We start from the raw sequence: 17,500 nt of genomic DNA on the forward strand, positions 1-17,500 counted from the left end.
AAAACGAAGGATTGTATAAAAACCGGCGAAAAACAAGGGGAATAGCAAAATATGTTATAACGCTGATAACATGGCTGAGGAAGAATTCATAAGATATGTTAGATGGTATTCTCAAAAAAAATATCTAACATCGCCTTCCATGTTTTAAGTCACCTGGAGTTAAAAATAAATGAATACATAAACAAATAAGAATAAATATTGGTTATTCTCTGTGAAAACTTGGCATTCTTAACGTGTGGAATATGGAAGGGAAACGTCACGGAAAGAAACAAGACTCATTAAACAGAAGCCAATATAGGATTATGATATTAATATAAGATTTCTTGTCATCTCGATAATTCCCTGGAAAGGTGAGGGAATTCCCTGTATTTTTTCACAACTAAGGGTTAATTGTCGATGGAATTATAAGAATAAAGGGATTTAAAACTATCCACCACGAAAAATAAGTGTCGAGAAAGTATTAATATTATATGACGATCGGTAATGCCACCTAGAAGAATTGGCAACTAAGAAAATGAATATAATTCTTTATGTAATAAACCGATGCTATAATAATCAGGGAAATTCAACATGCTCTACATATTTTTCCAAAGCAAAGACAGACGCCATAACACGCATATATCAGCACCACTGCAAACCCTAATCCTAAGACAAGTACAAAAAAAAACATGTAATTTATTTGGGCTGCGTCCAAACCAGTGACAAAACACGGTGGGAACATTTAGACTGACAGGTTAGGTAACAAGTTGTTAAGTCGTTGAGGAACATCGAAGTAGACAGGTTGGCAGGATTTGTTGGGCGACATGTTAATAATCCTGGTGTGGACGAGGTGATGCTGTCAGAGACCTCCCGCCAACCGACAGACCAACATGGTGTGGACAGTTTCACCAAGTCTACTCTTATTGCCATGTCTCTCAACATTGTAAGATATGTCCCCATACATATCAGGAGGTCTGTATGTCTCCTTTTGTGTCCTCTCCTCTTGTGTCCACCATAATGTTTCCAATTTGTCTCCAAGCAACATGTCACTGGTGGGAACGCACCCTTAAATTTACCTTCAAGTGGCACTTCATTGGTACTACTTCACAATGCCTCAAATAACTCTCGGAAAGACAGAGAAAGGGAGGGAGGGGAGACAAGGAGGAGGTGCTATATACTACATACTCTCTCATCCTTTTTACAATATACAATAGACTGTTTCCCTTCCTGTATGCTATAAACTGTATCTCATTTTTTACTATATACAATAATCTGTTTCTCCTCCTTTATGCTGTAAACTGTCTCATCCTTTTTACTCTATATAATAAACTGTTATCCTCCTTTATGCTATAAACTGTTTCTCATTTTTTTATTACTATATTCAATAAACTGTTTCTCCTCCTTTATGCTATAATCTGTTTCTCATCATTTTTACTTTATAGCCTACAATAAACTGTTTCTCCTTTATGCTATATACTGTTTCCCATTCATTAAGGGAGCACCTGCAGTCCCATTTAAGAACATTTTGCTCCCGCGCCAAACTTGGTATTTTGTATTGGCTACTTGGCATCCTTTTTGTTTGTTTGTTTGTTTGAATTTCGGGACTACAGACAAAGATTATATACCACATACTACGAAGATTATATACTACGAAAGACAGGAACGCGGGCTACTACAGACAAAGATTATATACCATAGACTACGAAGATTATATACAACGAAAGACAGGAACGCGAGCTACTACAGACAAAGATTATATACTATATACTACGAAGATTATATACTACGAAAGACAGGAACGCGAGCTACTACAGACAAAGATTATATACTATATACTACGAAGACTATATACTACCAAAGACAGGAACGCGAGCTACTACAGACAAAGATTATATACCACATACTACGAAGATTATATACTACAAATTTCGTGTGAGGTTGATGAATTTCGTGTGAGGTTGATGTCCATCCCAGAGGTCGGCTCAATAGATGGCGCCACCTGTACGCGATTCCCGTGTCGTCTGCTTGTTTACATCACCAGCGGCGGCGCTAGATTTGACAGATGGACAACATGAGTGAATTGCAACCTTGCTTTCTTTGCAATAGGAAGAAAACATGAGTGAATTGCAACCTTGCTTTCTTTGCAATGGGAAGAAACAAAGAAATCCCGCAATCATTTTTCATCGCTTCCCCAAATATGAAGATAGGTAAGAGCATAAATAGTCTGGTGAGAGCATAAATAGTTTGGTGAGAGCATAAATAGTCTGGTGAGAGCATAAATAGTCTGGTGAGAGCATAAATAGTCTGGTGAGAGCATAAATAGTCTGGTGAGAGCATAAATAGTCTGGTGAGAGCATAAATAGTCTGGTGAGAGCATAAATAGTCTGGTGAGAGCATAAATAGTCTGGTGAGAGTATAAATAGTCTGGTGAGAGCATAAATAGTCTGGTAAGAGGATAAATAGTCCAGCATTGCTTATGAAAAAAACAACATATAAGTGAAACAGGCTGTTCGAGAAATCGTAGGCTATATAAAGTAGCTTTATGGTTGATATTACCAGTGTTTGCAGGTGTTACAAATGGATTAGCAGTCTTCAAGATCATCCAGACGACAAATATTTGAAGAATACAAGTCCACCACAATTGAATAAAACCTACAGGTTCTGCAGCTCTCATTTTTCTTTGAAGGAAATAAACTATTAAAGGTTGCCATCCCAGATCAGAATATATGTGGTGAGTAATATTAATCCTAAAATTTCAGAATACGACCATATTTCAAAATATCAAATAAAAGCATCTAGATGGGACAAGCAATGTCTAGAATATCATTCATTAAAGAAAAAATCAGAAATGAGAAATGATATATGACCATGTAAGGGTTTTTAAGATTACCATATTTTCTTAGCAGTTATGTTCTGGCAGGATAAGATGTATATGTCTAGGAATATGTAAAGTTTGAGACATCAACCTAACCACATGGTAAGACTTTTATCATGAGCTACAGAAGCAGAATCTAAAGCCCCAGTGCACTCATTTTTTGTGGCCACTCTTTTTTTCAATTGTTTATAGTTCTACAAGAATTGCTCTTCCCATCTATATGCATTTCTTAAATAATAAATATGCAGTAATGTTATATACTTTTACCATTTTAGCATCATGCAGTGTAATGTATCAGTTTGCTAACATTAACATGGCTATTTAAACATAATCATCTAAGCTCGTTATAAAATTACTTTAATCATTTGGATAATTTGTATTATTAGAGTAATGCAGGTTAGATTTCTGGTGCTTTTAAGATGTAATAAAATAACATTTTTAAAGTAGGCTATTTTCTTGAAATATCTTTGTACACATATGTGAACAGCTAGCCTTGCACATAATAAAAATTACCATTTTAAAGAGTATTTTGAAAATTACTATGTATGCTAATGTATAAGACAAAATTTATGCATATTGATAGAGACATATTTAACAGAAGAAGCATCAGGAAGCTGCACGATGGGAAATGATTCTGGGAGTGATGGCAACAGCTCGTGGAACACATTTTACTTTGGTATTTGTTTCTTCAGTATTTAACTTATTTTTCCTTCAGTGTCTGTGTACTTTTTGCCATGCATTATATATAGTATCATACCTAAACAAATTATTTTAAACTGGTATATTGTATCAATATTAGCATATTCAAAGACATAATATATAAATGAAATTGATATACAAAATTGCAATTTACAGCAAAACCACCACAACCCCAGTCAGTAACTTTTGATGGAAGCACCATCTTATCTTTAAATGCCTAGACATGAAATAGCAAATTGATTTATTGAAAATCTTAAATGACTAATAAAAGCAACAGGTATCATAATTACCATATTGCAGGAATACCCGCAGACTTACCAGGCCACTTACCAGCAGAGGAAATAAGTCTAACATCAGACAATTATGAAAAGGTTCAACCATCTATACCTCCTTGTCCAGGTAAGAGAATATTCTATAATGACTGAACAAATGTGCTGCAATATATTTTGACACAAAGTTATAGAACTATGATTCATAAAATACAATATTGATTATATTGATACTTTTCTGTTATTTATAAAATCAGTTATTTGTGAATGTACATATGTTATTACATGGATAAAAAAAATGAAATTTATTGCATAGCGAATATTACTTTAACTATTACTATTATTTTTGATGATTTGATTGATCTTCATATGTAAGGCTATTTTCTCCAATGGGTGTAAGGAAGACATGGCAAATATTATTCCCTTTCCTATATATAGCTTTAAAATTATCTCAGTTCATACTTTTCCTTACCTTTTTCCCCTTAATCTTTTCATGCACAAAAAGACAGATAAGGAAATATTGTCTTAAAAAAAAGTATATATATATATATATATATATATATATATATATATATATATATATATATATATATATATATATATATATATATATATATATATATATATATATATATATATATTTATATATATATTTTTATATTTATATATAATATATTTACTAGTCATTGACTTATTCTTTTCATGTATTTTTAGCCATTCCTGATGGTTATATAGCCTTTGATTAATAGAGACCATTTTCCATTCTGTTACTGTTTTCAGAATTCAGACCCTGATGGAAATCTTGACCTCCAAACAAATTCGAGAAAGAGGAAAGGTAAAACTTCATCAAAATTACTTCACGGGTATAGGACAAGATTAAAAAGACTTCTCAGGAAAGTAGGTTTGTTAAAGCAAGGTGCACTTTTCAACAAAAAACAATGTTTTACCATCAGAGATTATCAATATGGCATCAAAGTACTTGAACAACTATGCTCTTAGTTTTTTCAAAGCACAATTACAATATTCACACATTACAGATGAAGCAAGGCGGTACTCTTATGAACAGCACTAAGTCTTTATTTACCAGATACAAGAATATGATTTTTTTCAATGACATTATTAAACCAAACATATACTAGAGTAATGTTTTGCAGTCATTTAGAAATGGTCTGTCAGAAGTGAGAGTCCTCAGTATAGTTTTGTGTAAGGAAGTACAAAAAGATATTATAGATATTTACTCCAAAATTAAATTGTTGTACTGTTGAAAATTTATCAATAAATATTTAAGAGGTAAAAAGAGAAAAGGTGTATATTTGCAAGGAGCATTGAGGAAGAATAGGAAATTAGTTAAAACATGCCATTTATAACTTTTTTCAGTTCAATTTGCAATATTTAAGAGGTAAAAAGAGAAAAGGTGTATATTTGCAAGGAGCTTTGAGGAAAAATAGGAAATTAGTTAAAACATGCCATTTATAACTTTTTTTCAGTTCAATTTGCAAGTGGCCGCTTTGGTATGTATACTCTTACAGTACATTGCTTGATTGTGTATGATCCATGTTTTTGCTTTATTTCAACATATATGATTTTTGTTGAGCTCTCTAGTAATTATGTTTATATTTTTTCTGCATGTTTTTTTTTTTTTTTTTTTTTTTTTGTATCAGTACACCGTTTATGTACTTTAGTTCATGTGGTGTTGTAACAGTTATTTCACCGTCTCTCTGCTTTAAATTTCAGTTGCCAATGTTTTGTTACAATAGCATGTTGGCTTTTTTTTTTTTTTTTTTTTTTTTTTTTTTTTTTTTTTTTTTTTTTTTTTTTTTTTTAATGCATGGCTTTTGCATGACTGTTCCTATAGCTGCTTTTAACATCAGCTATGCATGATGACTATCTTAACCTCATACTTTGTCATATTCATAAACACTTTGTGATGAATATATTAAATTATCATACATAGGCCTACCATTAAATGCATGTTTTTTTGTTTATATATTTTGGTAGAGATGTATTTGTCCTCTGTTTGTGTAATGTTTTATTCTGTTTATCCTTTTCATTGTTTTTGTATTTGTATTTTGTATATCACATTCCTATGCACAATAGCGTTTGACAATTAAATAAAGAAATCTATTGTGTAAATATATTGTTTTTTTATCATTTTATTCTGCCAGATGGATTACGAATTCGGGAAAATTAGTTCATATTATGGAGACATCTTAATTAATAGTATTCGGCATCGTATATATTTATGAATATAAATAAGGTTGCGCTGTAAATAGAAAATAACTTTCTTTAATTGCAAACCTTATGTACATTATATGCATATGGAATATATATATATATATATATATATATATATATATATATATATATATATACATATACATATACATATACATATACATATACATATACATACATACATATATATATTGTGTGTATAAAGAGAGAGAAGAAAGATCTACTACACAACCTTGATGTATTGAATTATAGGGTCACGTTAGCGCGAATTACAAACTTTCCCGATAGAGGCGTGGCGATCACCTCCTATCTTTCCTATCTTTCGTAGAGTATAATCTTTGTTACAGATTTATGAGACACCTTTTTGGCGAAGTATTTATAACTATATGATATACCGCATGTAAGAACAACGAGTAATGGGGTCAAAATCATTATATAGTTTTATGTAACATTTTTTTTTAGCATTTCAGTAGTTGGGAATTATCATGCGGACAAGTTTTAAACTAGCGAGTTACTGAACACAGATATTATTTCTAACTATTCTGTGGAGTCTGGAGAATAAAAGTGAATCAGATATCCGAATTTTATATCACTGGTTATCTGTTTCCTTAATATTACATAGTCCTTTCGAGATAAAATGGAGCATGTGCAGCATGTTATGATCTGTGGAATTCCAATTTTCCCTAATCTCTCCATGATTAAATAGCATTATGCAGGAATTTACTTCAAGAATGACATATATCTTCGTCAGAAATACATGTATATATCATCGAAACCGGTCATATACATCATATACATTGTATTGTGAAAGGATCTATTCTCATTCATACTTTTTTGTACATATGTTAACATGAATACGGTTCAGTTGAGTCTAATATGGAAGAATCTTGTAAATAGAAAAAAAAGACATAGTTGTGTTCGCCAAACCATGCCTATCACTGCCCAGTTTGTTTGCTTTTTCTTCTTTTATTTATTCATTTATTTATTTATTTATTGTGATAGTTAACGATATTCCAGAACGTCTTTAGCTCATTGTTCAAATCATTCCATTCGAACTGAAACTGTTTCGTTTTTCTTTCTTCTCCTTCGTTCATTTGATATTGTTCATTTTATCCTAGTAATTCACGTATTTTGGGAAATACTGCTGTAGAAATCATGAGAGCTGAGGTAAAAGTTTTAAAATGGAGAATGAGTTATGATCTCTGGAATTCCATCTTTCCCAAATCTCTCCATGATTAAATAGCATTATGCAGGAATTTACTTCAAGAATGACATATATCTTCTGGGTAATTTGTTGAAAATTTGCGTAATATCCCTGGAATGACGTGTAATTTATTTATATTCAGACATGAGTTAAGAGGATGAAAAAGGTATTTCTTAGAAAAAAATGCTTGTTTATTGATTTTGCTTTCATACACAATTTATTACAATCAACAATTCGTACTATCACTAACGAATAATGCCGGGAAAAAGTACACTAATTGGGAATAGCACCTAATTACTTAAAGCACCATAATGACTTAATAATTACATAACTATGAAATGAAAAATAAAACATAAAGCAAATTGGCAGTGTGGTTCAAAAGTTTTACATTCATGAATTCAGTAAAATCAGTTACGTTCCTTATACTTTCCTTACGTCATATCTGCTGTTGGATTATGTACGGAATTTATCCTAGTTCTTAGTGTAAAGTTAAAATAACAAACAAGAGTGGAACATTCTTAACAGGATATTTTATTACTAGAAAGGAGATAGAACTTTTTTGGCAGCCTCCTTATGCGGTTTAGAGTTAACCTTAAGTATCATACTGACCAGCATTTTAGATTCGTAAAGCTAAAATTGGGACATAAGTATGGCATCACTGCATTTTCCAATAGCAGATGAGAGATTAAACAATGGACATGTCTAATTCAATAGATTCAAACACCATCAAAGGTTTAAAATATCTATATAAGGTCGTGGAACCTTTATAGTGGGTGATGATTTGTGGCAACAAGAGGTTCGACGATGTTCACTTGTTTCAGTGTTGCCTTTTACTGCTCGCGGATTTCCTCGCACATATCCTCCAGCTCATTGAGATGTTCCTGAAAAATAACAAACAATTAAGTGAAGAAAAACTTAAGCTATATATTATTTAAGGCTGTTTTTTTTTCTTTCTTTCTTTCTTTATTAAGGTTTTCACAATTGGTTTAAAAATATACCTATTCTCGTTTAGGAATTTCAGAAAGCTTTGTTGTCTAATAGAATACATATATCTTTGGAGATTCGATGTTAATCAACCTTACCCTATCTCCATATATATATATATATATATATATATATATATATATATATATATATATATATATATATATATTCTTTTACATACAAAAACATAGATCATAGGATAAATACGACACGACACAGGAAATAAATCTTAGCAACGACCCTGAAAAGAGAAGAAAAACGCGTCCCTTACCTCAGTCAGATGCGTGCACTTGGCCCATTCCTTGAGCGTGATGTAGTGGTCGTCGTCAGGATCGCAGGAGTCGAGGAACGTCCCGATGCAGTGCTCGAGGGCGACGAGGGGAGCGCGGATGGGGAACAGCTCATGGCGAGACACGGCCCTTGGGGGAGGAAGCGAGGGCGGCCTGCGTTAGTTTATGTTCGTGGGTCTAAGGGCACTTAAAAGGGCTCTTGGGTTTATGGTTCTAAGGGCACTTAAAGGGATACTTTGGTTTGTGGTTCTAAGGGCACTTGAAGGGGGACTTAGGTTTATGGTTCTAAGGGCGCTTGAAGGGGGACTTAGGTTCATGGTCCTAAAGGTACTTAGAGGCATTTAGGTTTATGGTTCTAAGGGCACTTAAAGGGACACTTTGGTTTGTGGTTCTAAGGGCACTTTAAGGGGGACTTGGGTTTATGGTTCTAATGGCATTTAAAGGGGCAATTGGGTTTATGATTTTAAGGGCACTTTAATTTATGGTTCTAAGGGCACTTAGGTTCTAAAGACCTTCCTGACATCAACCGGGGACCAAGAAGCAAGCATGGATACCTAAGCTATGGCGACGCTTCTAAACCCTATGTTATTTCCACTGATATAAGCATAATACAGAATAATAATCAAGGGGTCTTCTCTACGTTACATTTGTCCTATCATAACATAACCCTCTGTACCCACTAGGGATCAATAATCCTCGTCCGGTACCCCAAGTGCCCCCATGAACCGAAAACCTAGTATGACGGGTGATCACATAGAGCGACCACCACCTACCCTGACACTTATACTCTCTCTCTCCCCTTACCACCTAGTAAGACAGGTGATCACATAGAGCTACCGCCACCTATCCTGACACACCACTTACACTCTCCCTCTCCCCTTCCCACTCCGACCTTCGCTTTCCTCACCTGTCCCTAGGGTGGGCGTCGAGCTCACACCACTTCCAGACGACGGCGTTGGTCCATCTCTTGGTGGGGTTGTCCTCGGCTTCCTTCTCCAGCTGGAGGTAGTGCTCGCTCAGGATCTGACGGTCTGCCATGTCGCGCATGATGTTGAAGAGCCACTCGTTCATCCTGCGGGGGAAGTCCTCCAGTTCGGAGGTCTCGCATTCCTGTAGGGTGAAGGAAGAGGGTTTTCTTTCTTTCTTTCTTCTATTTTTTCTTTCTTCCTTTTCTTTTCATATCTTTCTTTTTCTGCTCTCATTAGGGTAAATGGATGAATGGAAAGATTGGTCTTTTTAGGGGGTAAAGGGGGAATTTGGACTTTCCTTTTTTTAGGGTGAATGGAGAGGTTGGTCTTTCCCTTTTTTAGGAAATAATGAAGGTTATTTTTCCATTTTTAGGGTGAAAGATTTTTTTTTCTTTTTTCAGTTTAAAAGGAAAGGGAGGTATTTCCTTTTTAGGGTAAAAAAAAAACATGGTCTTTCCTTTTTAGATTAAAAGAAGAGGTTAGCCTCCTTTTTTAGGGTAAAAGAAAAGGTTGATCTCCTTTTAGGGTAAAATGAAATTTTGGTCTTTCCTTTTTAGGGTAAATAAAGAGATTGATATTTCTTTTTTAGGGCAATAGGATAGGTTGGTCTTTCACTTCTTTTTAGGGTTAAGTGAATCAATTAAAAAAATGGTATTAAGGTGTTGATTTCGTGTGTTTTTATGAATTACATGTAATATATATTTACGGTTCTCGTAATGCTTCTTTGTTTCTCTTTCTCTTTATAGTGAAACAAAATCTACGTATTTTTTATTAAATTAAAATCTTAATCTGAATCACAGACTTGCTTCTCAATATTGCATGCAATAAGTTAATTCTCAAACTTTGGCTTCTAAAATCTCATGTGTTAACCATGCAAAAAATGAAAATGTCTTCAGAAAATGTCTGCTGCTATTATATCTAAAATGAAATAATTAAAAAAATATAATGAAAAAATATGTATATATAATATATATATATATATATATATATATATATATATATATATATATATATATATATATATATATATATATTAGGCTTTACCATATGCCATAGGCCTACCCACCTGCCATAGGCCTACAATACACATACCATCACCCTCCCAACTCGAACACATTCCCGACCCTTCCGAACACCGACCACCCAGCCACAACAAACCCAAACACCTACCGGAAGCTCCTGGCACTCCCCGTAGTAGTCGATGTGGACGTGGGCGTACTCCTCCTTCTTGCAGCCCGGTTCCTCGTCCTCGCACAGACAGCGCTGGCGGTACATCTCGCAGTCGGATTCCCACGTCTCGTTGTGGTTGCTGCACACCTGGGGGGGAAGGGGGAAAGGGAGGGCTTAGGTTGGGTTTATTGTGTTTCTGCTTTTGTTGTGAGTGGAGGGGTGGGAGTATAGAACGAACACATACACTTACTCATACACCCACACAAATATATGTCTGTCGGATTCCCACGTCTCGTTGTGGTTGCTGCACACCTGGGGGTGAAGGGGGAAAGGGGAGGGGTTAGGATGGGATTGTTGTGTTTCTGATTTTGTTGTGAGTGGAGGGATGGGGTATAGAACGAATATATACACGTACTCATACACCCACACACATATATGTCTGTATACTGATGTATGTACATACAACCATACACACACACACATACAGAGTGGTTGGTGGCCCTTAGTTAGGATCAAACTAGGGATTTTTTTTCCTTGTCCTTCTAAACTATGTTCTGCTTATTAGAAATATTAGATCTATGAGATTTAAGAGTTCAGATGGCTATAACAAGCAGTGATCCAAAACCCTGTGTGGATCAAGGTGGTTGTCAGGTAATTATACAAGATTAGAAACCGCTTGTCGACCATATTTTTGATTAGCCAATGCGATTGGAATAAGGCGTTTTCCGTCACAAGCGTGATCCCACTTGTTAATTTTGCTGATAAGGAAGAACCTGATAAAGAGATAAGATATAAGATTCAGTGAAATTCCATGAAAGTTCTTACAATATCCTTCAAGATACTGGCAGTCAACGGGCATAGAAGAAAAGGCAATATGGAACTTCAGTAAAAAAATAAGGTGTACGAAAACCATGTGTAAAATTGACCGATAATTACGTAATTATTATATATATTGTTTGACTTCTGCCCCGCACAACAGCTGGATATATATGCACTTGTAATATTTGAGATCGAAACCATTCCTAACCAGATATTAACACAGATTCCATATTGTTTCATCATGATACATTCTGTTGTTCTTAAATGTCCCTAGAAACAACATTCAGATTGATTATACATTCATGCCAAGTTATCACCGAGTTCAGTATTCTGCCGGGCATCAGGAGAATGAAAGTTATACCCCCTGGTGACAGTTTGGAAGAAGAGTTGAAGAGGCTGTACCAACTTATACCTGGCTCTTGGTAGAGTTGACGGAAGGAGACTAGAAGTAATGGGTTATCAGTACGAGGTATCTTCGGTCACGGAGTAATGTTGAAGGATGAGAGTAGTGAAATTTGTACTCTCTCTCTCCCTCTAGCGCGCGTGCACACACACACACACACACACACACACACACACACACACACACACACACACACACACACACACACACACACACACACACACACACACACACACACACACACACACACACACACACACACACACACACACACACACACACATACATATCAATTACTCGACATCTAAATCACTGATAAACACATACCTATGCATCCAACAGGAACAACGAAGGGAAGGACAAGAAAACACACGAATATACCGAAGGCCTTTTCGCTAATGCTTCGTCAAGGCGAAAAGCGAAAAAAGCCTTCGGCATATTCGTGTGTTTTCTTGTCCTTCCCTGTTTCTTGTCCTTGTCCTTGTCCCTGTAGCAATCTATTCCTCACGAATTCCACACACCTATGTATCCACAGCCATTTTGAATTCCACAGACCCATACATCCACAGCCATTTTACATCCACAAAACCATGTACGTACAATTGAACCAGGATTTCTTCGTCCATTTCTTACCCATCATGACAGACTTACCTTCCTGCGAGTGTCCAGCTCTGGCTCGCACTCCTTCACACACTCGCACTCTGCTTCTCCTTGGGGAGTGACCACGCACGTCCTACCGGCGCCGCAGAACATCTCTTTGCAGGGGTCTGGAGAAAAGATTTTTTTATGGTAGCAGTAGGAGTAGTGGGGGCAGTAGTAATAGTAGGCTAGTAGTAGTAGTAACAGTGATAATAGTAGTAGTATTGATAGTAGTAGTAGTAGTAGAATATTAGTAGTAGCAGTGGAATAGTCATAGTGGTAGTAGCAATATTAGGCTAGTAGTAGTAGTAACAGTGATAACAGTAGTAGTATTGGTAGTAGAATAGTAGTAGTAGTAGAATAATAGTAGTAGCATTGGAATAGTCGTAGTAGTAGTAGCAATAGTAGGCTAGTAGTAGTAGTAACAGTGATAATAGAAGAAGTAGTAGAATAATAGTAGTAGTAGTATTTAGAAAGAAGGAAAAAAAATTATTCTATTTCTAAACGCAACTAGGAACATGTCATGTGACTAGCCATTCATGTTGACCCAGATCGAACCTACTTTCATGTGGATGACGTTGGCGTGGATGTCTTATATGGGTGTGGGTATCCCGTGATGTGGGTGTGGATTTTGATGTGGGTTCGGGGTGTCCTTTAATGAAGTGGCTATCTCGAGATAAAGTGGGTATTGATGTGGATGTGGGTATTCTTTAATGGAGTGGATTTTGATGTGGATGTGGGTATTCTTTAATGGAGTGGGTGTTAATGTGGGTTCGGGTCTCCTTCAGTGAAGTGGGTATCTCGAGATGGAGAATTGGGTATTGATGTGGATGTGGGTATTCTTTAATGGAGTGGATTTTGATGTGGATGTGGATATTCTTTGATAGAATGGGTATTAAAGTGGGTTCTGGTATCCTTTAATGAAGTGGATATCTCGAGATGACGTGGGTATTGATGTGGATGTGGGTATTCTTTAATGGAGTGGAATTTGATGTGGATGTGGGTATTCTTTGATAGAGCGGGTATTAAAGAGGGTTCTGGTGTCCTTAAACGAAGTGGGTATCTCGAGATGTAAAAGTGGGTATTGATGTGGATGTGGGTATTCTTTAATGAAATGGGTATTAATGTGGGTTCGGGTTTCCTTGAATGCAGTGGGTATCTCGAGATGAAGAAGTGGGTATTCTTGTGTGTGACTGTAACAGGTTCTTAATAAACAGCTATTAAGTGGAATCTTGGTTTATTCTGGAAGATGGACAATTAGACATCGTAATATATGATCAATAAGGATGAATATGGTAGAAAAACCCACAATGCACAAACTAGATGATGATCGAGGACGATTCCGAAACTGTTGTCTCACTTTCCTCAGTAAATCTAGTTTGTGCATTGTGGGTTTTTCTACCATTGTATCAACACGGTAGTGTTTTATTATTATTATTATTATTATAATTCATGTGTGCTTTGTGGGTTTTTCTAGCATTGTATCAACACGGTAGAGTGTTTTTTATTTTTTATTTTTTTAATTCATGTGTGCATTGTAGGTTTTTCTACCATTGTATCAACACAGTAGAGTGTTTTTTTTTTTTTTTTATTCATGTGTGCATTGTGTTTTTTTCTACCATTATGTATCAACACGGTAGAGTGTTTTTTTTTTCTATTCGTGTGTGCATTGTGGGTTTTTCTACCATTATATATAAACACAGTAGAGTATTTTTTTCTATTCATGTGTGCATTATGGTCTTTTCTACCATTATATATAAACACAGTAGAGTGTTTTTTTTTCTATTCATGTGTACATTGTGTTTTTTTTCTACCATTATATATCAACAGTAGAGTGTTTTTTTTCCTATTCGTGTATAAATACATAAATATCAGGTAAGGCAGCTAGCTTAGACATCCCATGACTCGGGCCTCGTCCACCTTACCTTGAGGGGGATCGTACTCCTCCGAGGGTTCGTACTGTGGCTGGGAGTCCTCTTCCTCTTCTACCTCTTCCTCTTCCTCTTCCTCCTCCTCTTCCACTTCCTCCTGGGGCTCATCTGCCACTTCTTCCTCGGTCTCGGCGTCTTCCGTCTCTTCATCATAGGATGCCTCCTCCTCTGCGATCTCGTTCTCCAGCTGGAAATAAAGTGGTTGTTAAAGACGGTTTATGTTGTGGTGTGGTGTTGTTTGGGAAATTATGTGGTTGTTAAAGATGGCTTGTTGTGTTGTGTTGTGGTGTTGTTGGGAAATTAATTGGGTGTTAAAGACGGCTTATGTTGTGGTGTTGTAGTGTTGTTTGGGAAATTATGTGGTTGTTAAAGGCGGTTTATGTTGTGTTGTGCTGTGGTGTTGTTGGGAAATTATGTGGTTGTTAAAAACGGTTTATGTTGTGTTGTGGTGTTGTTTGGGAAATAAAGTGGTTGTTAAAGATGGCTTGTTGTGTTGTGGTGTTGGGAAATTATGTGGTTGTTAAAGACGGTTTATGTTGTGGTCTTCGGAAATTAGTTAAAGATGGCTTGTTGTGTTGTGGTGTTGTGGTGTTGTTGGGAAATAAAGTGGTTGTTAAAGACGGTTTATGTTGTAGTGTTGTTGGGAAATAAAGTGGTTGTTAAAGACGGTTTATGTTGTGTTGTGGTGCTGGGAAATTATATGGTTGTTAAAGACGGTTTATGTTGTGGCGTTGTAGTGTTTGGAAATTAATTGGGTGTTAAAGACGGCTTATGTTGTGTTGTGGTGTTGTTGGGGAATTATGTGGTAGTTAAAAACGGCTTATGTCGTGGTGTTGTTGGATATGTTGGATAATTATGTGGTTGTTAAAGACGGTTTATGTTGTGGTGTTGTGGTCGGACAAGGCGTTGTCCGTTGAAACAGAGGATTTGAAATGCTTATTAATTAATAGAGATGGATGGATATCGTGACGGTGATGTGATCCCATCAATCGACAAATAGACCTTTTGGATATATGGAAACAAATGCAAAAATGTTGATTATCACATTCCAATTTTAATATAGTGAAAAATACAAAATGATAAAAAATAGCAAACCCAATTTCAGTAACGATTCAATACCATATATATCCACAAACGTCAAAAAAAATGTTGACTTTCGCATTCAATAGTGAAAATACAAAATGATAAAAAAAAAAAAAAAAATAGCTAACCCAACTTCATTCACGATTCAATAACATAAACCCACTGTTCTATCTACTCCGAAGAACACATCAACCCTCGAGGATGACCTCACCTCGGCCTCCATCTCCATGAGCTGCTCCAGCTTCTCCTCGATGGCAGCGATGTGCTTCTTGTGGAGGTCGCTGCTCGCCTTCTGCGGAACACGGGAGGAATTAGTGCTGCTTCGAAAGTCTGTGGAGTTCATGTGGAACGAATTGCTGAGGGGAATAACGAAGGGAAGGAGGAGAAAACACGTAATGAAGGTCTATTTTTTTTTTTGTGTGTGTGTGTGTATTTGTGTGTTTTTGTTCATGTGGAACGAATTGCTGAAGGGAACAACGAAGGGAAGGAGAAAATACGTAATGAAGGTCTTTTTTTGGTGTATTTGTGTGTGTTTTTGTTCATGTGGAACGAATTGCTGAAGGGAACAACGAAGGGAAGGAGAAAATACGTAATGAAGGTCTTTTTTGGGGGGTATTTGTGTGTGTTTTTGTTCATGTGGAACGAATTGCAGGAGGAACAACGAAGGGAAGGAGGAGAAAATACATAATGGAGGCTTTTTTGGTGTATTTGTGTGTGTTTATGTTCTTCAAGTCGAACGAATTGCTTGAAGGGAACAACGAAGAGAACAAGAAAATATATAACGGAGGTCTTTCTTATGTATTTGTGTGTTTTCTTGTTCTTCCTTTCGCTGTTCCTTTGTCATGGATGTTCATTATGAGGGTACATGGGTCAAGTTCCTCATCTTTAAACCGATGAGGTTAAAGAATGGACTTTTTAACAATGGATATTGTCGTTAAATAGTGATTATCATTACTATGTAAGTGATTTAAAATTACAGTTCCCAAAGAAACTGAGTATCTGTTATATCTGCATATTTTGTTCCCAATCGTCAACTTTGTTTATAAACTTTGAAAGTAAAGCTTGATACCTTTACTTTTTTCTTCCGTTTTCATTTTTTTACCAAGACAGTGTTTTGAAACTACAGCTTGATATCTTTACTTTTTTTCTTCCGTTTACATTTCCTTAACATTTTCTTGTTTGGAATAATTACCTTGGCATGAGTGACAGTCATGGCGACTGCCAGCAACAGCACCACAAGCATCGGCGCCTTCATGGCTGAAAAGAAAAGGCAAATATTATTAAAATCATCATAGAAATTTATTGAAAAGTCTTTTTATTAAATATTGTCGAATATTATATACATTTTCCCAAAAGCAAGAGGTAGGAAAAAGTCGTATCCTATATTAGCAAATCATAGTTCCTTTTTTTCTTCTTTTCGTTTTCTCTTCTAAACTTTGATCCCACTTTAAGTTTTAATCAATTCACTCGCTTTAATAACTGCGCTTCTTCGAAATGACTTAGTGATCAGCAGACCAAAGATTGGATGATTCACCAGAAGCTAACCGTGTTTTCATAATCTACGGACTTTCATAAATCTAATAACAATCATATAATCATGTAAGTAATAATTCTCCGTGTACGTGCATAAACTACAGTAATAATCTTTATGAGTTTATGAATTAATGACTTTAATACTGCTACCAGGACAAGAAATACACTAAATATTCTTCTACCCTAACAAGAAATACACTACATAATATTCTTCTACCAGGGCTAACCACACGCTCCCGATTCTACCCACTTGAACTAATAAGACCCTTATTGCGAATGATTTGCAGTCGGGGCAAAAGAGTATCTTTATTACCACTAGTTCCTTAAACCTTGCCAGTCCTTGTGTTTACAGTGAAAACGTCTAGGAAGAAATGATAAGCGTTATATGAAAGTAAGTAGGGGTAGGTCATATCAAGGCA

The 17,500-nt window shown here is 35.7% G+C and overlaps 1 protein-coding gene and 1 long non-coding RNA gene across 2 annotated transcripts in view; one reads left to right on the top strand and one right to left on the bottom strand.

Annotated features, from left to right (window-relative positions):
* The first annotated feature begins 1,861 nt into the window (after window positions 1–1,861).
* LOC113806811 (uncharacterized) lies at window positions 1,862–6,796 on the top strand. The gene is made up of 5 exons (XR_011399923.1): window positions 1,862–2,186; window positions 2,548–2,710; window positions 3,453–3,530; window positions 3,854–3,952; window positions 4,603–6,796. It is a non-coding gene; the product is annotated as an uncharacterized lncRNA (long non-coding RNA).
* Window positions 6,797–7,430: 634 nt separating this feature from the next.
* Window positions 7,431–17,500, bottom strand: part of SPARC (secreted protein, acidic, cysteine-rich) — a 24,733-nt gene continuing 14,663 nt past the window's right edge. Inside the window, exons 2-9 of the mRNA XM_027368346.2 lie at window positions 16,741–16,805; window positions 15,760–15,840; window positions 14,460–14,652; window positions 12,547–12,662; window positions 10,674–10,820; window positions 9,443–9,645; window positions 8,517–8,664; window positions 7,431–8,142 (exon numbers count right to left, since the gene is read on the bottom strand). Of these exons, the coding sequence (XP_027224147.2) occupies window positions 8,092–8,142; window positions 8,517–8,664; window positions 9,443–9,645; window positions 10,674–10,820; window positions 12,547–12,662; window positions 14,460–14,652; window positions 15,760–15,840; window positions 16,741–16,803 (1,002 nt within the window). The 5' untranslated portion in view covers window positions 16,804–16,805 and the 3' untranslated portion in view covers window positions 7,431–8,091. The remainder of the gene's footprint in view (window positions 8,143–8,516; window positions 8,665–9,442; window positions 9,646–10,673; window positions 10,821–12,546; window positions 12,663–14,459; window positions 14,653–15,759; window positions 15,841–16,740; window positions 16,806–17,500) is intronic.

This window comes from Penaeus vannamei, chromosome 33 (genome assembly GCF_042767895.1).
Source record: "Penaeus vannamei isolate JL-2024 chromosome 33, ASM4276789v1, whole genome shotgun sequence".
Classification (NCBI taxonomy): domain Eukaryota; kingdom Metazoa; phylum Arthropoda; class Malacostraca; order Decapoda; family Penaeidae; genus Penaeus; species Penaeus vannamei.